General features: G+C 42.3%; 1 protein-coding gene across 1 annotated transcript in view; it reads right to left on the bottom strand.

Moving 5' to 3' along the window:
* Positions 1–25,396, bottom strand: part of RBM28 (RNA binding motif protein 28) — a 1,154,212-nt gene that overhangs the window by 393,865 nt on the left and 734,951 nt on the right. Inside the window, exon 13 of the mRNA XM_044088621.1 lies at positions 25,171–25,235. Coding sequence (XP_043944556.1) covers positions 25,171–25,235 — 65 coding nt within the window. The remainder of the gene's footprint in view (positions 1–25,170; positions 25,236–25,396) is intronic.

The following is a 25,396-nucleotide window of genomic DNA, read 5'->3' as shown; positions in this document are numbered from 1 at the left end:
AACCACACTGAAGAAAATGATTGCTAACCTGCTGAGTATTATGAACCAAATCCTGCAAGGCCTTTCTATCTAAAGGCTCAGGAGAGGCTAACTTTTTCTGCAAATCATCCATCAAGAAATCCTGATACTGAAACATATGTAAAAGACAGTTAAGTGCCCTCATGGCAAGGGTGGTTGAGGTATAAACTTTTTTGCCCCATCTCTCCAAGGACCTAGATTCCCTGTCTGCAGGCAAAGGGTTTTTGGCCGTGGAGGTGGCCACTCCTTTGGGCCCCTGAGAAATAGTTTCTAGATCCACAGAGTGGGCCTTAAAGAGATGCTTATGAGTTTCAGGAACCCTGTAATATCGGTCTGGCTTGACAGGAGCAGGAGGGAGAGAATCAGGGGAATCACTGGAGTCTGAATACACATCATCCAATACATCTAACACAGGTGGAATAGCTAGAGGCCTGTGCTGGGGTAACTTAAGGAAAGTACGTAGCCTTTTCCTGGGGTCAGAGAAATCCTGGCCCTGCCACTGAAAATGCTGTCTCATGGAGTGGAGAATTTCCCCGAAAGAAATATCCTCTGGAGGAGAGGCAGAGGGAATGGATTCATCAGCATCAGAATCCTCATAGGCCTGGAAGGATTCTTCCTGGTAATCTGAATGGTCTGAGTCCCCAGAGGCTTCATCTGAGGAAAGGGTATCTGTCTGCTCAACCCTAGGCCTTTTATCTGCAGGCGGCTGAGAACCTCTGTCTGGGTGTGCCTGAGAACCTCTGATTAAAGAAATTAGATCTACAGCTAAAGTCATGATCTGTTTATCAGAAGTGGAACCCTGGGAAAAGGATTTAGGAGGGTGAGCCTTAGCCTGGATGGCAGCCTTAGCACGTGTGTAGGCCTTGATTGACATAGGGACCGGAGGCCTAGCTGCCCCACGTGCTGGAGTAACTTTATCCACCGGTATGGTGTCAGGTAAGTCCTGGGCTTCGGTTTCAGGAGGAAAATCAACAACTGGCACCGAGGTAACCTCCGGGACCGAAGTGAGCGGTAAAGCAGTGTCGTTGGTCTGGAGCGGTTGAATTACTGCCTCCGAAGAGACCGATGCACCTGCGGTAGGCTTTGGGGTGTCGTTGGTGGAAAACGCAGGCCGAGAATGTCGGTCCCAGTCCTTCCGTTTTTTGGAAATATGCGTTTGTCGGCTGTTCCGACGGCATGATATAGGAGAAATTTTCCCCAAAAAAAGTCTTCAGCAGATTCTGCCCGGCGCCTGAGAGTGCGCTTATTGAAGCAAGCACAGGCAGCACAGGCCAAGACATCGTGGTCTGGGCCCAGGCAGGGAAGGCAGTAAGAATGGAAGTCCTTATGAGGTATTTGTTTACCACAAGAAACAATTATTAACTTTTACAGTTTTATCTGACATCGGCTGAGGCAAGAAAAGGTTCCCCAACGGGGTACTTAGCTTTTTGATTACTTCGGTAACTGAAAACACAGGAGCTAGCCGACCGGCACTTGCGAACTGCTTCTGCTTCAGGCACTGCGCGGCAAGAAAGACTGGGGAAGATGGCGTCGCCTGATGCTTTTATACCCCAGCCGCTCTGACCTCCTGGAAGAGGCGACATCAGCCGACGTCAGACCCAGACTTTGGAATCCGGCCGACCGAGGGACTGCCTGAGGCAGGACAATCCATATGTCAGGACTGCAGTTGCATTCTTGAAGGACATCACTGTAGGCTATAATTAACAGAGTTGAAGGAATTTATTTTGCATGGGAAGAGGGCAAGAGTTAAGTAGGACAAGTTGATCCTCTCTATAGAGCAAGGTGGTTTAGGATTAACTACTTTGAATGTATACTTTAGAACTATGCAGTTAAGGCTCATATAACACAAGCAAAGGTTATAAAGGAAAGAGATGATGAAACGGACGGGGGATTCAAGAAATAAGGAGAGTGTAGGAATGTGAATGCAGATCTTTAGGGAGAGCAACAGCAATCATAAAGAATATTATATTCATAAGCTAGGAAATTTTGCCAGCAGGGATGACTGCAAGTAGGATATAGAAAATAAGCAAGATAGGGGCAGGAATTTACAGCAGAAAACTGGAAAAGGAACAATGTGTTGGGAGCAAATAACGAGGGAAGGAAATAAAGTAGGACCAGATCAAGCATAAATTTAGACTGCAGGTTACAGACTGACTTCCATACTAGGGACTGGTATCAGAGTATAGGAAAGAGAAAGTAACAGCACAGTGCTAAGTAAAAGAACAGCTATGCTAGAGCTTTTAGCCAAGCCTTCAGAAGCTGACATTAAAAATAGATAATCAGTAGGGCATTTAAAATATTGCATTATGCCTGTAAGGATCAATAACAGGAAGTTAGAAAAGACTGGCGAGAGAGACTGAAAAAGCAATTTGCAAAGTAACAGTGGGAGGACATCTGTATGGGTCCCAAGTATGCAACAAAGTTCAGATGGTCTATGAATTTTCCTTGTACAAATTTGAATAGATTTTTTTTTACCCCACGCAATTCAGATAATTTCCCCCAGGTTGAAAGCAAATGCCAGAGGTGTGATGAGAAACACAGAGGTAACTAGGAACATTTTTAGGGAGTATAATGAGCTGACAAATTTTAAAAATTCCCCACAGAGTGCTATGTCAGAAATGTTGAGGTTTGTGTTTCCTTGGGGAACAGGTTTTAGTTCTGTTGGGTACGGCTGAGTCCAGGCAGTTGTACAGGTGCTTGTATACTGCACTGGCGTACTGTTCAGCATAGTTGTGTGCATCCCCTGAAGATGGCAGTGGTGTGAAGCTACAGATACCCTCCCTTAGGAAGTTGTAGTCAGCTTTTAGAAGTTTTTTAGCTTGATTATGGCTGGGGGGGGTTGGGTGGGATAGAAACTTTGAATGAGACCGTCCAATGATCTGATCTCACCAGGGAAGAACATACTATGGAAGTGGTGCAGCAGTTGCCCATGTTGGTGACCATTCACGTTAACAGAAATACAAGATCAAATAACAAAGTTAAAAAATAATAAGGTCCCGGGGCTTAGATGGTATCATCAGACCTACATAAAATACTACTGGATGATGCAATTAAAATATTAGATAAGGTTTATAGGAAAACAACTGCTGAAGTCCCTCGTCATGGAAATATTCTCTTACAACACCTATTTTTAAAAAAAGATAATGATCTACAGAGTGTTCATCACACAGACATATTACATTTTAAATGTGCACTATAAGATGTTCATGCCCCTTTTAGCTAAGAGAATTAACCTATTTACACCTAAACTAATTAACAATGATCAAACTGGGTTTATTTTAAATAGACAAGTACAACATAATATAATAAGAATACATGCATTAAAAATCTCTGCAAATAAAAGTAAAAACTTTGTCACTAGTCTTGATTTAGATAAGGCTTTTGACTCAATTAATTGGTCATACCTGTTTAAAACACAAAGTGCATATCTCACCTGAGCTAATTGCATTAATTTCTAATTTATACAATAACTCTTGTGCTTATGTTAAAATAGGTTACGTTCTTTCTAATTCGTTTAGATTAGAAAAAGGTATAAAACAAGGCAGTCCATTATCACTTTCACTTTTTGCATTAGCTGAACCCTTTGCTAATACTATTAAATCCAATAAGAACATTAATGGTATCAAAATAAAAGACTTCAAACTAAAGACTGAACTCTTTGCTGATATTTTACTAAAAATACGAAATACAGAAAATTCATTAGAACATATAATTAGTTCTACGAGTCAGTTCAAATAATCTCAAACTTAAGATGTAATCATAATAAAACAAGTACATTAACAAAAACATTTAAAAAATCTTACAAAAATATTCTAATTTCAACTAGAAAAGTAATCAAATGAAATACCTTGGTATAACCATTACGTCAAACAAACTTTAAACAGGTTGTTGATAAAATGTTAAGTTTAGTCACAAATTGGAACAAATTCTTTACCATGGAATAACTATTGATGCTTATTAAGATGGTAATTCTCCTTAAAATATTGTTTATCTTACAATCTTTAGTACTATCTCCACCAAAAATCGATGAAGAAAACTAATATTCTACTTAATTTTTTGGCATCCTAATAAATCAAGAGGTTCATCTGATTGGCACAGAAAATGTTGAGATAATAGTGGAATAAGATTCCCTGATATTCAATTGTATGCTATTTGAACAATTGTAAAAAAAAAAGTTATAGCGTTGTGGATAAATTCATCTCATGATTCAAAATGGAAACAAATACATCAAGAAATATTAGTAAATAATAAATATATCATAACCATTCATAAACAGTACCTAATAATTTTATCTGGTCATTAAAATATTTTTGCTTAAATGGTAATGCACCCTCTTCTCAAATTCCCAATTTAAATAACATCATTTCCTCTTTCCAAAAGTTCACGTATTCTAACCATTGTATTAAAGAATTCATATTTTCTATGTTTCCAACTGCATATGCAAACGACTGCTTAGAAACTCATAACTTCAACAAAATGCTAGAATTGAAACAACAAAGTTATTTAATTTATTGGCATCAGTTCTTAAATGGTACTGATAAATATACTGTTGAAAATGTAAGTCAAAATACAATCAAGATTCTGAGGATTGGTCAATTTTACAAATATTTACAGACTTTGTGAATACAGAGATAAATAAGATATTTAACCTAGATAAGAAATCACCCCCAAATTACTGGGGTTCTTAATAAATATCAATAATAATGCAATGAAAAATAAATATTTGTTACAGATTTATAAAATTAAGTTATATTTCACATATTTAGACAATTTCTATTGGAACTTCTTCTTTCGGCTTTTCCTGGTTAGGGGTCGCCACAGCGGATCATCTGTCCGCTCATGATTGGCAGTGGAGTTTTATGGTGTCGAGTTGCCAGCTCGGCGCCCAAACTTCCACAGAAGGCATACACTCCTCAAAAATGAATAATGAAGACTTCTCTGAAGAATACAAGCAATTAATATTAACATTTACAGAAAACGACATCTTTTTTTTCACTTGGAAATTTTTATACAGCTTTTGTCAGTCCTAACAAAATTACAATTATGTATAAATCAAATAGAATTAAATGCAGGGGATGTGATTCTGAAATAATAGCTGACTGGCTGCATATGATATATACATGTTACGTCATTTCCCCTTTTTGGAAAGAAATTAATAACTTTATTCAAACTTTCAGATAGATGTAATATTTCTAAATCTTTAGTTTTATTTAAAGCTCCGATTCCTGATATAATTCCAAAAACTCAAGTGCCTCTTTTTCTTTGATCTATTCTTGCTATAGCCAGAAAAATAACTGCAAAAAAATGGTAAAGTTACTCCTTTCTTTCAGGTTTGGTTGGAGCAAATCTATACTGAGTGTGTTGAAATAAATGAGCTTGCACAGGGACACACACAAACACCCACACACAACTCAAAAGTTTTCACTTGGCAGCAGATACCTCGGGTGTGTCAAAGCACATTATTTGAGAATCCATGGTACACAGCAGGGTCAGAATTTGTAGCAATTTCTGGAGACTATCAGCTTTGTCTTCCTCACTATTGGCCATCCTTAACATGGCAGCTGCATCATACTAAAGCAACAGTTATACCTTTCCTAAAACTACAAAGAAAAACACATTCTAGTAATCTCACTGGGGAAAAAATGACAACAAATACGCTCTATATGCCTCTATTCAAGGCAAATATAATTACAAGACAGTGGGGGTAGTTTATGGTGCCTTATGCAAGTTATGTAATTGTTTTTACATAGGGAAAATGGAGCGTAAGCTCCCTAATCAAATATATGAACATATTTATTATATAAAAAAGAGAAGACTACAAGTGCTTTGTTTAGGCACATTAGTGAACATAGGGACCATTGGTTTAAATTTATGTTGTTGTGTCTTTCGGCTTTTAGGGGGTCGCCACAGCGGAACTCCGGTCTGCTAATGATTGGCAGTAGATTTTTACATACCGAGTTGCCAGCCCTGACGCACAACCTTCAACGAAGGTACACCCATTCACGCATGTCTCCACACAGAAAACGGTCTAGCTGAGAATCGAACAGGACATCTTACTGTGAGGTGACAACACTACCGCAGCACCACCACCGCAGTCTTATTGGTTTAAATTTATAATTTTGGAAAAAGTTGAAAAGAACCCAGAGTGGTCCTTGGTCTACATTATTAGAAAAACAGGAGGTGGTTTGGCAGCTGATGTTAAATTCTAATAAATGGCTGGGCTTGAATGATGGTGTGCAATTGTCCCCTCTTAAAATTAAAGTCATTAATCAGATAAAGTGGGGATTACTTTATGCTAATATGTACTTTCTGTACACATTTTTTCATAAGTGTGTTAAGTATATGTTACTGGATGTAGGCACAATTTTTGTAATTACTATTTTCTTTCTCTTTTTCAAGTTGTGGTTATGTTATAAATAAAATAATAAATTATAGGTTTAATATGTTAAGATGCAACAATTAAGGGTAGGATTCTCTTACCTTTTAGTTTTTGAATGAGATCACATGATGTCTTTTACATTTTGGGTCACATGATGCTTTACTATGTCTATTTAAAATCAAGCTATTCATTTAATGATGCATCTGATGAAGTTTTATTATATATACGACGAAAGTGCTTATACGAGATAATAAATTGTGTTTCTCTTGTACTTTTTGAATAGTTACGACGGGAGTTCTAATACTGGGTGCTGAGCATATTTGTTGTCATTTTTTAGTTTGTAGCTTATTATCCTCACTAGGGACCACTTGAAGTGAAAAATGAGGCAACAATGAACACTACACTACTCTTGGTGTTTTTTTTTTCCATAGTTTTTAACAGTTGTGGAGCAGCAATCTTCAGCCCACAATGCCCAAACTGCAGACAGCTCTCTAGTCTGAGACACAGTAGGCCACTACTCTCTTTGATGACTTAGTAACCTGAGAACTCCACAGGAAAAGCTGCTTTCTATCTAGGGAGATCTCTGCAGTGGCACACTGACCAGCAGTGTTCTTCTAAGTGGTAAACAGACTTTCTAGCCCAGCATGCCTTACACGTCACTAATTTGTTTTGGACTCTCAGTGTCATAACCTTGCTCACTTCTTCCCTTGATAGACATGGCACTACCAGGTCAATCTTTCCACCATCAGATTTCACCTGCAATGCATTTATCATTACCAAACCTTTCAATTCTTCTTGCACGGTGTTTGACAGTCCTGATTATATATTTATATATATATATATATATATATATATATATATATATATATATATATATATATTTTTTTTTTTTTTACTGGGATTTGAAGTACAATGTATAAATTGGATCTTTGCTCCTCTATACTAGTTAAGACCAGTCCCACAATGCTTGAGCCAATTAGTTTCACATGATCTTGGTACCCTTCTTGGGGAGTGGGCCATTTCCCTCAGTTCAGAAGAAGCCTTTGTTACACCCCCTCATGCTCAACTGTCACTTGAGCTGAACATTTCTGATAACTACTGCTCCATTTCCAGGCTTCTCTACTACTCACTTAATTTACTTGCGTTTGCTTACTGAGAAAATTCAAATGGGTCACATAAGATCTTTTCAATGGAGGCCCGGAGAGAAAAACTCCAAAATAATATTTAGTGAAACAAAAACATACAAAGACATTATGTAGCAGATTTGTGAGTACAAACAATATTTGAAGACTAGTGATTACTGACTCACCACAGACTGGGTCTCCAGGTGAGTGTGACAAGAAGCAGTTGTCAAAGAAGGAAAAGTAAAAAAAGGGGGTATTGCAGTGAAGAAGGAAGTAGTCAGGGTATGCCAGTTGAAGAAGAATAGGAACATGAGTACAAGAGGAGAAAGAGATCAAGAGCTAAATGCTGAAAGAGATGCTCTCACTGAGTGCAAACTGGATGAGGAGTCAACTTGCTCCATACAAATTAGCAATATTTATCTGCCTGATCACTGTTTCCATAGGGCATCACTGCCAGTGTGGCTTCTAAGTGGATCAGCAGTGATTTCATTTCTTTGGGACATTTCCCCCATATTCATGTGTGTGCAACGGTGGAGCTGGTAAAAGTTCAAGGGGGGGCTTGTACCCCTTATTATAAAATGCCTGCAGTAGTTGGTTTGACTTAACTCCAAGAGTGATGATTCACTCCTAGCAGCATTTGAAAAGTACAGTTGTGCACACTTACCATAAATGTAGATGTTCGAGTGTATTCACTGTTGCAGTCATCACACTTGGGTTATCTGCCTGCAGGTAGCCCCCAGCTGGCCCGAATACCAGAGACTTAGTATTTCTGCATCAGGTGCTGTCGCTCCAGCACTGACGTCAGGTCGTCAGGGGTATAAAAACAGGCAGCAGACACCATTACATCGTTTTTTTGCACCAAGTTTCAGGAGCCCCCCAAATAGGCAGCTAAGTTATGATGGGGAAAACACCACCAGTAAAAAGTAAATACCAATACCAAAACCCCTGAAAGGGGTGAGTAACAGCCATAGAGAGGAGAGAGAGAAAAAACAGGGGGCTGGAGGGAGGGAAACCAGGACTGTAACAGTGAATACACTCTAACATCTATATTTATGGTAAGTGTACACAACTGTACTATGTTCTTCATGTTTCACTGTTGCAGTCATCACACTTGGGTGGATTACCAAAGCTGAAAAAGGGTGGAGGCAATCAAGAAGAGTTAGGGCTGGCTAGTATGCCTTGCAGGACTGCTGTTGCAAAACCTGCGCTGGATTTGGAAAAGATAGGCAGGTGGTAATGCTTGGTGAAGGTGTGTACAGAACTCCAGGTAGCAGCTTCCATGATGTCCCTGGATAGGGACTCCCATGAGAAATGCTGTAGAGGTAGATGGTGCCCTAGTAGAATGTGTTCTGACCCCCTGAGTGGTTGGTTTCTCATGGTGCTTGTAGCAGAAATGGATGCAATGTGCTATCCATTTGGAAACTGTTTGTTTTGAAATGGCCTCGCCCTCTGCTCCTGTTGCAAAGCTGACTAGTAACTGGTCAGATTTTCTGAAGGGCTTAGTCCTATCAAGGTAGAATCTGAGCTGTCTGTGTACATCCAAGGAGTGCAGGATCCTTTCCCCTTTATTTTGAGGATTAGGGAAGAAAGTTGGCAAGCTGCGGTGGTGATGCTGCGGTAGCGTTGTCGCCTCATAGTAAGACGTTGTCCTGTTCGATTCTCAGCTAAAGCGTCTTCTGTGTGGAGACATGCGTGAATGGGCGTACCTTCATTGAAGGTTGTGCATCAGGCCTGGCAAGTCGGTACGTAAAGATCTACTGCCAATCATTAGCGGACCGGAGTTCCGCTGTGGTGACCCCTAATTGGGAAAAGCCAAAAGATACATAACTCACGGTGGTGGTGCTGCGGTAGCGTTGTCGCCTCACAGTAAGACGCTGCCCGGTTCGATTCTCAGCTAGAGCGTCTTCTGTGTGGAGACATGCGTGAATGGGCCTACCTTCGTTGAAGGCTGTGCGTCAGGCCTGGCAAGCCGGTACATAAAAATCAACTGCCAATCATTAGCAGACCGGAGTTCCGCTGTGGTGACCCATAACCGGGAAAAGCCAAAAGACACAAAGGGAAGAAAGTTGGCAAATGGATGGATTGGTTGATAGCCACACTGGACACCACTTTAGGCATAAAAGAAGGGTTAGTCCTGAGGGAAACTCTGTCAGCATGGAAAATAATGAAGGGTTCCCACAGCCATAAGTGCTTGTAGCTCAGACTCCTAACTGAAGTGATGGCCAGAAGCAAGGCTGTTTTCCAAGAGAGGAATTTTAACTCAGCTGATGCAGCAGGTTCAAAGGGGGGGAAACGTGAGCTTTTCCAGTACAAAGTTAAGGTCCCAAGCAGGGGTGGGTGCTCTCCTTGGTGGCCTTAAGCTGTTTACCCCTCTCAGGAACTGTTTGATAAGAGGGTGCGAGAAGAGAGGTGGCTCAGTGTTGTAATGAGCCAAAATGGCTGAGGCATGTATCTTAATGGAGGAGAAGGACAGGCCTTTGTGGAGTAGATCTGCTAAGCCAGGGAGGGTAGAGTTGTGTCCTCTACTTTAGACTGAATCCAAGAGCAGAAACTTTTCCACTTATCAGCACAGGATTTTCTTGTACTGGGTCTTCTGGCTTCAGGAATTACGTCCAGCACCTGCTTGCTTAGGGTTGTTGGGGGGAGAATTCAAAGAATAAGCCAGGCTGCAAGATTTAGGGTTTGCAGTTCTGGATGCAAAATCTGTCCTTCGTGCTGAGAGCGGGGTTGGGTTCTGGTGTAGGTGCCAGGGTGGCATTGGTGACAGGCTGCGCAGGAGTGGGTACCAGTGCTGGCATGGTCAGTCAGAGGCAATCAGAATTGTCCTTGGTCTGTCCTGTCTTGAGTGACACTCTTGAGAGAAGGGGCGGAGGGGGAAAGGCACAGATTGAGAGATTTACCCACTGAAAAGATAGGACATCCACTTTCCAGGCAATGCTGTGAGGATTCCTGATGCAGAATTTGCTGAGCTGGTGGTTGTAGGGGGAGGCAGAAGAGATCCACCTCTGGGGCCCCCCATTTCTGAATCAGAAGGTTGAAGGTGCCAGGCTCCAATTGCCACTCGTGTGGGTCTAGGAGATTTCTGCTTAAGTCATCTGCCAGAGAGTGTTGTTTGCCTGGAATTGAGCTTGAAGATGTCCAAGGCAGTGTGCCACAGGGCCATGGCTAACTTGCAGAGTGGGTGGGAGTGGGTTCCCCCCTGCTTGCTGATGTACCACATAACTGTGGTGTTGTTTGTTTTTATTAGCAGTTGTCCTGGAAACAGCAGGGATCTGAAAGCTGTCAGGGCGTTCTGTGCAGCTAGCATCTCTTTTTGGTTGATGTGCAGATGAATTTGACTTGGGGGGGTCCAGTAGCCCTGAATGCATTTGCCGTCCATGTGTGCTCCCGAGACATAATCTGATGCATCTGTGGTTAGGGTCTGGTTAGCGTGGGGTTGAGAAAAGGGCAGTCCATTGTTGTGGTTGCATGCTTCTGCCCACCAAAGGAACTCTGTCCTTAGACAGGGTATGATAGGAATGACTGCTTCCAGGCCCTGAGAATGTTGGCACCAAAGACTTTTGAAGTACCATTGAAGTTTCCTCACATGCAGTCTTGCATAGTGAATTAGCAGTACACATGAGGCCACGAACCCTAGGGCCTGCAGTATTTTTCTTGTGGATAGCTGGGTTCTGGTGGCCATTTGTTTGAAGTAGGCTGTCAGATAGACTTGTTTTTCTGAAGTGAGGAATGCCATCTGGGATGTAGTGTCCAAGCTTGCTCCCAGGAATACAATCTTTTGACTGGGTACCAGTTTTAATTTCTTTTTGTTGATGGTGTACCCCAAGAAAGTGAGAAGGTGTTTCACAAATGTCAGGTGCTGCAACAGCAATTCCTGACTGTCTGCCTAAATCAGGCAGTCATCCAAGTACGTGTAAATTTGGATATTTCTCTGCCTGCAGTATGCAATGGCTGGAGCCAGGCATTTTGTGAAAACTCTGGGTGCAGTAGATAAACCAAAGGGAAGTGCAGAGAACTGATAATGCACAGATCCTGTCCTGAAACGTAGATACTTCCTGCATGACTCCCTTATGGGAATGTGCAGATAGGCTTCTTTTAAGTCTAGGGTGACTAACCAGGCATCCTTGGCTAGCATAGGAAGAAGCTGTTGCAGGGTAAGCATTTTGAATTTTGGTACCACCAGGAAGGTGTTGAGAATTGAAAGATCCAGGATTGGGCACCAAGAGCCCTCTTTCCTGGGTACCAAGAAGAGTCTGGAGTAGAATCTTTGACCCCTCTGTTCTACTGGAACTGGCTGAATAGCTCTGCTATTGAGCAGAGAAGCTACTTGGCTTTGAGCCCCTGCCCACTGGTCTGGAGGAAGGTCTTGAAACCCGTTTGGGTTTGGCAGTGAATGAAAATAAAATTTGTACCCCTGGGATACAATGCTGAAGACCCACCTGTCCTGTGTGATGGAAATCCAGTATTTTGCATGAAGGGCAAGTTTTCCTCCTAGGGACACAAGCAATTGGGCAGGGCTGGGGACTGGAGTAAAGACGTCATTGTGAGTTTTTTTTCCGTAAGGAGGTTCCTTACCACTTCCTGCTTTAGGGGTGGGGTCACTCCATTGCTTAGATCTCTGCATACTCTGAGACTGTAGTCTGGGTGGTCCGTTTCCCCTGGGCCTGGTTTGAGAAGGCCTGGAGGGGGCTGGAAAGGACCAGTGTTTGGAAGGGCAATGCCTAGTGAATCTAGGGGTTTGCACTTGTAAAAATTCTTTAACAGTTTGCATAGACTTAGCCTTTTCTTCCATCTTTTTAAGAACCTCTTCTGCTTTGATGCCAAACAAACTCTCCTTGTTCAAAGGAGCGTCTAGTAACTTTGATCTGACATTGTCTTGCAAAGTCTGCTCCTTGAGCCAAGCATGTCTCCTCAGTACAGAGCCAGTGACTGCTGCCCGGCAAGATGCTTCTAGGGCATCAAAGCCACACTGCAAAGTATGCTTGCTGACTTAGCTTGCAAAGTGCATAAGCTCCAGCAATTCTTTATTTTCTGCACAGTCTGTAAAGGTTGCCACTTTTTGTTTAATAAGTTCCATAATATGTTGCTGGTACTTCAGCATGTGAAACTGATGATTCAATGCCCTAATAGCAAGAGTTGCAGAGGTATATACCTTCTTACCCAATCTGTCCAAAGCTCTGGAATCCCTGTCCGAAGGGGTGGGATTCCTGGCTGTAGTTGCCTTGATACCTTTAGGCACTTGGGAAATAATCTCTGGGTCAGCAGTAGGATTCCTGAAAAGAAATTTGTGTCAGGTACTCTGTAGTACCTGTCTGGTTTTCTAAGGGCAGGAGGTAATGTGTCAGGAGTAAGACTGGATTCCATAAAAACATCAACAACAACATCCAGGACAGGGGGTACTGCTAAAGGCCTGTGCTGAGGCAACTCTAGGAATTCTCTGAGCCTCTTTATGGACTGAGGATAATCTTGGCATTCCCAGTGGAAATGCTCTCTTAAGGTATGCAGTGTTTCACCAAAAGAAAACTCCTCTGGAGGGGAGGCAGAGGGAATGGATTCCTCTGCATCTGAATCCTCATAAGCAGATAAGGGCATGTCTTCATAATCAGAAATCTCAGAGTCATCGACTCCTGGTCTGTAAAAGCTGTAGGGGACAGGTCTCTTTTTCTCTTAGCACGGGAAGGCTGACTTCCCCTAATTAGCATAATAAGGTCTTCGGCCATTCTAAGCATTTGTTTTTGTGGCATGGGAGCAGGTGCATGTGCTTTGGTCACCGGTTTTCTAGGCATAGTGCATACTCTGGGCCTAAGAAATCTGTTTTGGTTTTGGTTAAAAAAGAAGTCGCCGGTTTGAGTCGAACATAGGCTGAGTGAAAAACTGCCTCAAAAGCCGGTGCCTGCACAGCGGCTCCAGATCCATCCAAGGTAGAAACATCCGCAGGTTCCATAGTCGAAGAAAAGTCTCACGGCATACCGGACTCTGAATGGGTCTCGGTAGAGGCCTGCGAATCCACTGAAGTGGGCATCAGGGGCTGCAAAAGCTCCTCACTGAGTACTGGCGGACTGGTGACTAACTTAACGGAAGTGTCGTCAGCAGCTTTGGACCTATGCGGTCTGTCTCTGTTTTTATCCTTATGTTTTTTCGGAATATCGTTAGTCGGATGTCTTACTGAAGCCATTTCAAAATACGGAGACCGAGAGCGAAAGAATTTAGCGACAGACAGCCCAACGATGAATGGTTCGGGCGTTAAACAAGGCACAAAACCGACAGCGAGGCACGTCGTGGTCTGGGCCTAAACAGGTGACGCAGTAAGAGTGAAAATATTATTTATTTATCATTTGTTGACCGGGAAAGTCCGACTAGGTTCCACAGAGCCTGTTTTCAGCGGAGGCCCGGGGAGAAATGTGCTCATGATGCATGTCTTGGGGAAGGAAGAGAGGAGTACCGGAGGAGGAAACCCACGACGAACACAGGGAGAACATGAAACTCCACACAGAAGGCACCCCAGCCGAGAATCGAACCAGAGAACCTCTTGCTGTGAGGTGACAATGTTAACCACTGCACCACTGTGCCACCCAGAAATATCTGTGAGGTATTTGCTTTCCACAAGCAAGACAATTAACTTTTTCTGACATCGTTTAGAGCAAGAAAAAAGGATCCCCAACAGGGTACTCAGCTTTAGAAGAATTCAGCATTACTCAATTCATAAATGAAAATTCAGGTAGCGTCCGACCGGCACTTGCGAACTGCTTCTGCACCGGGCTCCTCAGCAAGAAATCCTGATGTAATTGCATCGGCTGCCTGTTTTTATATGCCTGACATCAGTCCTGGAGCGACAGCACCCGACACAGAAATACTGAGTCTCTGGTATTCGGGCTGACTGAGGGCTACCTGCAGGCAGACAACTCAAGTGTGATGACTGTAACAATGAAACACGAAGTACATCTGTTGATCATTACATCTAGGCTGACTGTTAAGTCTTATTACAGCATTTCCTCTACAATTTTTAACTGTTTAAGCTCCATCTCTTTGGCCATACCTAAAAGATATTTCAGTTTTGAACTCAAATGCTCCTTTTCCATACAGTGCAAGGTACTACTAGGCTTAATCTTGGGACTTTTCTTTTTATGATGTTTGTGCATCCCTTTTCAGATTGGATTATGAAGATAATCTTGACATATCACTACTAGGCTGACACCTAAATTTATCTCTCTTTTCCAAAGGACATGGCAAATATTTACATAGGTTCATACTAGGCTACAAACCACCAGGATCTTAACCTAGCCATGCAACACAACCCAGTTCTGTCCCAGAGTTCCCTGGATGATTAGATGGTGTAGTATGGTAAAATAGCAGCTACAGGTTTTGTGTGTGTGTGTGTGTGTGTGTGTGTGTGTGTGTGTGTGTGTGTGTGTGTGTGTGTGTGTGTGTGTGTGTGTGTGTGTTGGGGGGGGGTGAGTATTTTAGATGGGGACTAATTTACTTACTGTTGAACTCTGTCCACCAGAGACATGGGGGCCAGACAAGGGGTGAATCTGTGATTTCCCATCCAATGCTCAAGGTTTTTTTGAATAGGGTCAGGGATGAACTGTGCTTTATTTAGATGGGGAGCTTATTCCATAGCATGGGGATCCTCTGTGACACATATCAGTCCCTCCAGCGGGTTTGATTTACGTCTCAGACAAAGCTCAGTTCCTTGGATCTAGTGTTTCTTGTGCTATTTATCTTGTGAATGTGCAAGAGATCCATAAGAGCTGGATCAGGGGATGCCTTAAATGCTAGGCATTGATCGCCTCTCAGTAACCTGTAGGAGACTTGAGTACGGAAGTAGGATCTTAAGGCAATCTATGTAGGACAGGGCATTTATAATCTGGATTTTCCTGTGAAGAAACTTTGAGGGTGTTCCCAGTGCCTGGTTAGATACATGCCAAAGGGGACACTGTACGCAATGATGGGTCTTGATAAGGGCTGAGTAGAACGGTAGGTTATATTACTTCCTTGGACCTGGATACAATACTCCTGCTTATGAGCTGGGTAACGTAGAATGATTTTCTTACTATCTTGGCTATGTGCTGCTCGAATGCTAGATTGCTGTCTACATATGTTCCCAGATCCTTAACTATCAGGTAACTTTTAGGGGGTGTTAAAGATTCCCACAAATCAAGTATTTGGTTGGATGGTGAGTATGTCTAGTAGGTCTACATAAGAGCTGTGTGCTTCATGATGGTAAGGAACCTTGCTTATGGAGACATGATAATTAGTTGAAGGACTGAAACTCTAAGGAAAATGTGTAGAAATACAACAAACCAAAGGTATAAAACTGGAATCCAACTTTATTTCATAAAACCTCAGTTAAGCGCTTTCGTCCCAAAACCTTACATGAACTTCTTCAGAACTGACAAGTTTCAAAAGCACATACTTTACATAAGAATTACACTGAAGTCACATGGCACAACCAACCAATAACCTTAGTTTAATCATTAAATGTTCCATTAATAACTTATTTTTATTTTTACAAAACCTTCTAAAATTTTCTAAAATTATGCAAATAAAATGCAATGAAATAAAATGAATAAAATTAAAATTAAAATCCTTCATAATTCTTCAATTTCAAAATACAGTTTATACTAATGTTTTCATTTAACCCAGGGGTCATAGTAGCATTTAAACACAGCTGCCATTTAAGTTCACATAGTTCCAAATGTTCAGGTACAATCCTCCCTTGTGGGTCAGAAATAACTTGCTAAATCACTAAGAGCCCGAAATTGTGGTTTTCATATATACAAACATGCCTATAAAGGGCATTTGTTTGTTTACACTTTTTGATATCCATTAACTGTTCATATATTATCTCTCTTATTCTCCTGGAGATTTTCCCCAATATAAAATGTGGGGCATTTTAATAACTTCCCTAAATAAACATATATAGACATGTCTGTACATAATTTGGTTGTGCCACTTCTACACAGTTTCCTAGTTTATGGAGACTTGGACATGGATGAACTCCAGGGCATCATCCTGTTTAACCAGCATAGAGATCTATGTGCTGCTAACATAGATGGGCACTGTAGCCTTTCCCTGCCAGGGTACTTTCTGCAGCTACAAACTAATTCTCGATAACAGCACAGAGGTCTACATTCTCCACAGTGAGGACAGCTTGTAGGGTGTGGAGTTTCTTGTTTAGGCTCCAAGCACTGAGGAGTGACACCTTAAGATTTGTTGAATGTTTTTTTTTTTTTTTTTGCCATTCTGGTGGTTCTGTCATTTTGACAGTGATTAAAAAGGCTCTAAGGGAAAGGATAAAGTTTTAGCCAATATCCAAAAGCACAGTGGGGACAGGTGCAGACCATCCTTGGCAAAGCAAAGTGCTCCGTTAACCATGTCCTCCCATGCTGAAAGATACTGGATTCCCCTGGAGTAACACCACAAACTTAAGCCAATTATTACACTCGGTCATCTACTGTTCATACTGTGGCATCATCATTGGTGAATGTGGAAAATTTTTCAATGCAAGGCATGTATCTGTCTGCAACACATATTCAGAGAGGTCCATAATCTCTCTCTTTTCAAACAGTCCAGTGAGGTATGCCTCAGGTCATTTACACCCACACCAACTATGACAGATTTGTATTACTACCTGTGGTGCAGTAACTTCAATGCATCCATTATATTTCAGATTCTAGGCTCAAGATAAGCAACTAACACTTATCTTCTTGTCCAGCCTGGTAAGAGGAGTATCTGTGTCTCATACAACAGAATCTCCTACAACAAGAGTACTACGTGACGTGCTTGCTTGCTTTACAGTCTTTGTTCACTGGATGTAGGCTTATGTGTGGCATTAGGTGTTGCTTTTGGTGTGTGTTTTAGTGATTGCTGAGGGTAGGTGTTGCAGTTTGACAGCTTAGGAGACCTTAGGTTTGGAGAGGGTGCTTTGAAGTGCCTCAACATAAGAAGTTATATGCGTGTGGTATGGGAAAGATGTAGTGTGTGTGTGTGTGTGTGTGTGTGTGTGTGTGTGTGTGTGTGTCTCTTGTCAACCTTGTTTTGTAAGTGAGATTTTTGCCTCCAAGGAAGTTATGTATGCACACCGCTCGCATACTGTATTAATTTCTTTAACGATTAAAAGGTTGTCCTGTGAACATTAGACAACTGCTACATTGTCTAAGGGTACAAATATCTACCAAGTTGACCACAGAGACATTAGGAAACTGCAAATCAAAGTTGTCAGGACTTGTATTAGGACTGGGCTACTATGGCTTACGATCTTAGTTTTACCAGGTTTATCTATGTGATATTAAGGTGAAGGCTAGATGTTAGACAGTACTATGATCTTAGCGCTATTTGATACTTTAACTGCCCTATGCTTAGCTCCATAGAAAGCCTTTCTGTGTTAAGGGTTAAATTCCTACGTATTAGGTTTAAAGGTTTGCAAGTATACAGGGTACAGCTAACCACCACTGAATGGTGAACAGCTCTGCAAAAACATGTCTAATTTATAGCAGACATTCTTGGTGGTGACCTGAAGACCATTCACCAGTGGCGCTTTCGTGAAAGGCTACAGCTCAACACCACCAAAATTGAGGCCATGACAGTTCAAACAACCCTGTGAGACTCTTGCACAATTCACCTACAGTTTCTAAGGTGAGTAGTCTTCCCAGAGCCTAAAAAACAACTGACACTTGGGGATGAGGTATCAGATGTAGTAAGGTTTTCCTTCTTCCGCCTATGGAATACTTTCAGGATTAAGCAGCACATCTTCAGGCTGACCTCCATGTAGAAGCTCATGCTCTGGTCTCTCCTCCCCTTGATTACTACAATGCATTCTACCAAGAACATGGTAAAACGGAGACTAACAGGCTACAAGTTGGACAGAATTCCACAGCTAGACTATTCAGCAGTACTTCTTGTTACTAACACATTACTCCCAGATGTCGGTCCATTTTTGCCTATATGATCTTGATGTTATAGTCTATATGTCTTTGGTTCTCCTCATATCAGGAGGAGATTGTGCCATACATTCCAGCTCGGGCTTTGCACACTGCCCCACAGACCCTACTGGTGTTTCTACAGGGATGCCTGAAACATCAAGCTTTCACTCCTTTGCTTATCAAGCCCATACCTGAGGAACCTCCTTTTGTGATGGCTCCATGTGTGCTCTACACTGACATATCTGTATGGATCTCAAATTGTGGGACTCCACACATATCTACTGACCTCACAGGATCCAAATGTGGTGAAAGTTTTGAAACATGAGGAGAATAAATTTAAGATGACATCTCTGCTTAATTTAGCAGAAGCATACAGACGTCAAGCAGGAATGAAAATCAAACCAGAAGTGGATAAAAACCAGGCAGCAACTGAGTGTGCTAATAAACAAAAGAAAGAATATAAGGTGAAGGACCAGGACAGAAGGTAAGAAATGTGAAAAAAACAAATATAGTTGCAAGTATAGAAAACTTCCGGAAGAGCCTCATGCTGATCAAGAAGGAATGCAGGAATGGTTAAGGAGAGGTGAATTTACATCAAGAAATGAAAGGTTAATATTGGCAGCCCAAGATAGTGGGCTGCGTACACACTGGTTTACTAAGTCCACTAAACATGTGGGAGAAACAGACATATGTAGGTTTTGTCGAACCGAATTGGAAACAGTCACACACCTCATTGCTAGTTGTGACTCTCTAATGGCACAAGAACTGTATACTGAAAGGCATAATAACGTGGCAAGATTGTTACACTGGAGATTGTGCAAACAATATGGTATCAAAGTGGCTGAAAATTACTGGAAACATAAGCCATAGAGAATCATAGAAAATGATGAAGTCTACATCACATGGGATCACCCAATACCAACAGTCCAAAAGATAGATGCTAGAAAACCAGATATAGTGGTCCAAGAAAACAAAACAAAAGTAGCATTGATCATTGAAATTGCCACACCTAGTGACTACAGTGTCTTGCGTACAGAGAGACAAAAAGTCATAAAATACCTTGATCTGCAGGCAGAAACGAAAACCATTTTCCAATAGTAGTAGGAGCAACTGGTCTTATAAAAAAGAATTTACAAGCTGCGGTAGCATTGTTGCTTCACAGTAAGACGTCCTGTTCGATTCTCAGCTAGAGCGTCTTCTGTGTGGAGACATGTATGAATGGGTGTACCTTCGTTGAAGGTTGTGCGTCAGGGCTCACAACTCGGCATGTAAAAATCTACTGCCAATCATTAACGGACTGGAGTTCTGCTGTGGCGACCCCTAACCGGGAAAAGCCGAAAGACACAACAACAACATTTTAGATATGTTACCAATTCATGAACACCGTACGAATTACAGGAGTCATTACTGGGCACATTGTGGGTGCTGCGAAGAGCACTTTTGGCTAACATCAAAGAGTGAGACAATACTAATTTCATGAACTTTAATCATACTTTGACTTAAGAATGGGATCCATTCCCATCATGGTATCAAAAACCCAAAAGACTTGGAGAAATTAAAAAAAAGACAAGGTTTCCATACATCTTTAAGCCTTATATTTTAGAAATGGCACTGAAGCATGGGTTCATAGGTTGGTACTAGGCTATCGGCCCTAGGGCCTATGCAAGCCTAGCCATAACAATTCCCTGGATATTTCTTCCCACAATATTTACTTCTCTGGACCCCTGTCCAGCAGGGCGACTGACATGATCCCCGGGGTGAATTTCCTATCTCCCATCCAATCATCAAGGTTCCTTCTGAAGAAGGCCAATGAGGCACTCTGCTTGACATGTATGGGCAGTCTATTCCAGAGTATGGGTAGTCTCTGGGTCAGGAACCTATCCCTCCAGCATGTTTTGTTCATTGTGATGACAAGGTTTAGATCCCTGGAGCGTGTGGCTCTGAGGGATTGGGATTTCTTTAAGTGGAGCATGTCCAACAGCTCTGGGTTTGACATGGCCTTGTATGTTAAGCAGAGATCGCCTCTGAGTAGACAATATGCCACAGAGTATAGCTGGAGTTTTTTTTAGATGGTCAGCATATGGCATCTGCTTTAGGCCTGTGATTCTTTTAATGAGGTATTTCTGTGGCCTTTCCAGCTGTTGCAGATGTCTTGTGAAGTACATACCAAACGGGTCATTATACTCTATAATAGATCTAATGAGGGATGAGTACAGTGGGACAATGACCTCCTTTTTTCTGGATGAAAAGCCCTTAGTGATGAGTTGTGCCACATAGGATTTCCTGACTGTTGCAGCGATGTGGTTATCGAAAGTGAGACCACTGTCCACCTGTGTCCCTAAGTCTCTCATCACACTTTCAATGTTTAGTGTCCTACCACCTATGTGGTAATTCATGGGATAACTATACATTTCTTGGCATTAAGCTTGAGCCCATGGCTCTGGCACCAGGCACCTGTTTCTGTAAGGCTCTTTTGTAGAATACCACATAATTTGTGGATTCAATAATGGCTCCCAGTTTGCAGTCATCTGCGAATTTTATTAGCCAGAGTCCCTTAGTGTTGGCCTGTACTTTAGAGAAGTAGATGCCAAACAAGAGTGGTCCCAGGACTGAACCCTGAGGTACTCCACTTGTCACTTGTCTGGAGCTGGAGTTGGAGTCGGCTACTTTTACAGTCTGGGTTCTGTCAGTAAGCCAGTTAGCAACCCATCGAGTGATGTAGGGATTTATGCCCAGCTTAGTAAGTTTATCTATGATTCCAGAGTGGGGGATGGTGTTGAAGGCCTTGGCAAGGTCCAGATAGGCTGTGTGGACCACCTTACCCTCGTCCACAGCTCTGGAGACCGATTCGAAGAAGTCAATCAGATTCAGGAGACAAGATTGGCCCTTCACAAACCCAAACTGGGTGGGGTCTAGTGTTTGAAGGTTGCCAATGTCTCTGTTTATAAGTTCCATGATAATGCATTCCATGCCCTTGCAGATCAGGCTTGCCAGACTGATGGGAAGGTAGTTCTCGGGATCCAAGGCAGATCTTCCCTTGTGGAGCGGGATAACTGTAGCTGTGCACCACTCAGTGGGCACGAAGGCTGAGGTGAGGCTATGATTAAACATGACACTTAGGTGAGGTGCCAGTTCATTTTGTAGTTCATGTAGTACACAGCCGGGGATGTCACCTGGTCCCATGGATGTTGTATTCTTAGCTTTGGAGAGTGCGGTTTCTACCTGTGTGGATGTGATTACCGGAATTTGGCAATCTTTTGGTATTAAGATGGGTCCTTTAAGGGAGTGAGAGGGGGGTGAAGTTGGCACTAAATCGATCTGCCAGGATATTGGCAATACCCTTGGGATCAGTATATTTAATGCCATTCTGTTGTAGCTCAGAGCAGATCTGAGCATTGCCTTGAGTACAGAATGTCTTGTGGTGGTCTTTGGAATCTTTGGCAATTTTATTTTCTTAACTAGCTTTTGAGGATTTTATGAGGGATCTAAGCTTCTTACTGAGGCTGGTGAGGGAGTTTTTTGCATCCTGGGATTTTCCTCTTTTCTGCAACAGTTTCTTCCTTTTGTTGGATAGTTTGTTTATAGCAGGGGACCATCAGATTGGCTTCCTTTTTTTTGGAGAAGAACATCTTGGTTCTATTTGGGATGGTACGATTCATGCAGAAGTGGATGTGCTCACACAGTGCCTTAGTGTAGGATTCTGCAATTGAACTTCCAGATCCTGTCTGCGTGAGTGTCATGAAGTTGGTCACTTCTGACTTCAGCAGCATGAAGTTGGCTTTGGAGAAGTTTTTTAAGGAGGTTTCCTTACTGGGGGGGGGGGGGTTGGGATGTGGATGTCAAGGGTGATTTGCTTATGGTCAGACCTGACCAATGAGGGGGTGACCACTGGTGTGGAGCATCTGTCTCCCATGTTGGTAATGACCAGATCTAGGATATTGGAGCCCCTGGTGGGACAATGGGATTAGTTGATCCAGGGCGCTGGAATTTATGAATTCCAAGAACGGCTGGGAAAAGGAGTTGGTACCTGAGTAGTTTTCCCAGTTAGTGGCAGGGTAGTTGAAATCACCCAGTATTAGGGTGTTTGGTTGTATCTTAATATTTTCCAGTATGTTTAGAAAAGTGCAGTGAGAATCTTGAGGCATGGTGGGGAATCTGTAGCAAGCTACAATTTGGATTGCAGTCTTACCTAGTGTTAGTTGCACCTGGAGAATTTCAGATGCATTGTGTTGGGCAACTAGCCTTGGAGGTGTGAATATGGACACTCCTCCACCTTTAGTGTTTCGGTCTTGGTTTTGTGGCCGAAAAGTGTGGTAAGAATTGTAGTCTGGTATTGCAGGGGTGCTCTGTGGAGCCTTGAACCAGGTCTCAGTTACTGCACAGATATCGATGTTCTCCATTTTAAGGAGTGCCTCGAGAGAGTGCATTTGGAGGTTTAGACTTCTAGCATTGAGTATTACCTTCAGATTTTGCATGCTTGTATCTGTTACGATGGTGGTTTTATCCTTTGAACCTTGCCTAAAAAAGGCACTATAGGGGTGGCAAGAGCTTTAGCCAGTAACCTGAATCCCAAGGGTGACAGGTGCAGACCATATCTGGAAAATCATCGTGGTTTGTCGATCATGTCTTCCCAGGCAGACAAATACTGGATCCCCTTTGAATGACACCAGAAGCTTAGCCAATTGTTGATGTCAATCATTTTGTCCTTATACTGTGGTATCATTCTGGGCAAAGGCAGGATGCTACTCAGGGCTAGGGTCTTACCTGCCTGGGTCACATGATCCAAGAGCTCTTCCAGGTCTCTTTTCATGTAGTCCAGGGAGGTACGTCTCAAGTCATTCATTCCAGCATGGACAATGACAGAGTCGTATTTGCACTTGTTGTGGAGTGACTTGAGTGCATGCGTTATGTGGCGGATCCTGGCACCCGACAGGCAGCTGACATTAATTTTCTCCTTGTTCAGCCTGGTGAGTGGGATATCAGTGTGCCTGACTATAGAGTCACCTATGACTAAAGTGTTGGGTACATTGTCTTGCCTTAGGGGCTGCTGTTGGGTGGCACACTGGTGTTGTGAGCTGTGTCACTTTAGTTGTGACTGGTGTTTGTTTGCATTTCAGCTTTGGAAGTCCTTGTTGCTTGGGCAGGTTAATGTTAAGGGCCTCCGCATATGTGGGCTTAGTGTTGCTATGTGTGGGTGTTGATGGTGTGGGTTTTGAAGGGCTAGGAGTTGTTTGAGGTGTACTGCAGGTGTTAACCTTCTCCTCTTGACTGTCTAGCACAATCTTGGCCGGAGAGAGCTTTGCTTCCAATTTGGCTATGTAAGCGCATTTCTTGCAGGTTGTAGTGTTGGGTAGTAGGAGGAGAGGATTGTCTGTGTACATGAGGCAGTTGCCGCATTGTCCCAGTATGCCCAGATTCACCAGGTGGACAGGAGAAATCACCGGAAGATGACCCTTGGACATACCTGTTTAGGTGCTTTTTTGTAAAGTTTAAGAGCTGTTTTCCCTTACCTTTGCAAGGTAATTTGCAGTTATAGGCTGTTTAGTGCCTATGATTAATTTCTCCCTATTGACAAGAAGAACTGAGCACTTCTATCAGTTTCAGGCTTCCTATTGCTTTCCAGCAGGTTCTAGAACAAGTGCTAATCACAGGGGTTCAGATTTTAGTGCTACTACTGAGAAACCAGCTAGTTCTAAGGGAAAATTTGAAGAGCAGACTTTCTGGCACCTGGAATAGTTTAAATGTAGCCTCGCAGTGCTGCACAATGCGAAAAATGTGCAAACACACGCGTTGAATGACTCATCTCGTCTGTCATTACTTTTCAAGCTGAATTTACAGAATTGCTAAGGCTCACCTGTGGGTGTGCTGAGCTTGGAACATGATTTTGCTGAATTTTAGTATCCAAATTATCGTTCATTTTAATGACCTTGCATCTATATGATTTAACTGCATTTGATGTTATTTTATTGTCATTTGCACTTACTTTCGCTTTTACTGCTATGTTCTTTCAACTCTGCAACACGTACTTTGATAAAAGCACCTTAACAAAAGTTGAAGCTGGAACAAGCATATAACAATCCTTCTCTCCCACCCAAGCAGACACAGAATTCCTTGTCTGTCACAGAACTCATCAAGATGGAGAAGCACTTGGAACACAGTAAGCACAACAAGAATGTGCATCTCCTTATCTATACCCCTCTGGAAATTTAGACACACCATTTTAATACTACATATCATTAACATGGAGGTAACCAGACAAACCTAAGTATCAGAGAAAGGGAATGGAAGAGAGCTTCACTTGAGCCCAGAAACAAGCCTAGCTCATTTCTGAAGGGAAGTCTTCAAACTGGTGGCAGAATATAATAGGATATGACTGAAAAGAAAAAAAACTGCAGGTGGAGGACTCTTCTGTTATGGAGAAGAATGGCAGATGATCAGTAGAATGAAACACAAGTGAGTAGGGTACGAGTCTAATTAAATGGCATTCCATGTGCAAACGCGTTATTCAAGTAACACCTAAGAAACAAATGCAAATGAGAAATAACATCAACTAGATGGATGGCAGAAGCTGAATAATCCACATTATAGATGTACCTTGAGAAAACAGAGACACTTTAGTTATGTTGTTCTTTACACAACGATACAATTCAAACAGGTCTATTTGAAGACCTAGTTACACTTTTTTTTCCTGGTTCAAAGTAAACAGATTCTGGTTCACACTTACTCGTGCTCTCTTTGCAAGATCTGCCTCACTCAGTCCTTCAGCAGCCTTGGTGCCTGCACGGATAACTGTAAGAAAAAAAGGAGAATCTCTTTACTAACATAACTGATAATAAAATTTCAACACCTACACATTTATCAAGATTCCAGATGGGGTGCATCTAGGAAGATTCTCAAAAGCATATGCATGATTAGTTTTGAGATACGAGAAGTCAACTGGAATGAGAACT

This window comes from Protopterus annectens, chromosome 11.part0, assembly GCF_019279795.1.
Source record: "Protopterus annectens isolate FY-2018-M chromosome 11.part0, PAN1.0, whole genome shotgun sequence".
Classification (NCBI taxonomy): Eukaryota; Metazoa; Chordata; order Ceratodontiformes; family Protopteridae; genus Protopterus; species Protopterus annectens.
The sequence above is the reverse complement of the archived record's forward strand: the minus strand, read 5'-3'. Positions and strand labels throughout refer to the sequence as shown.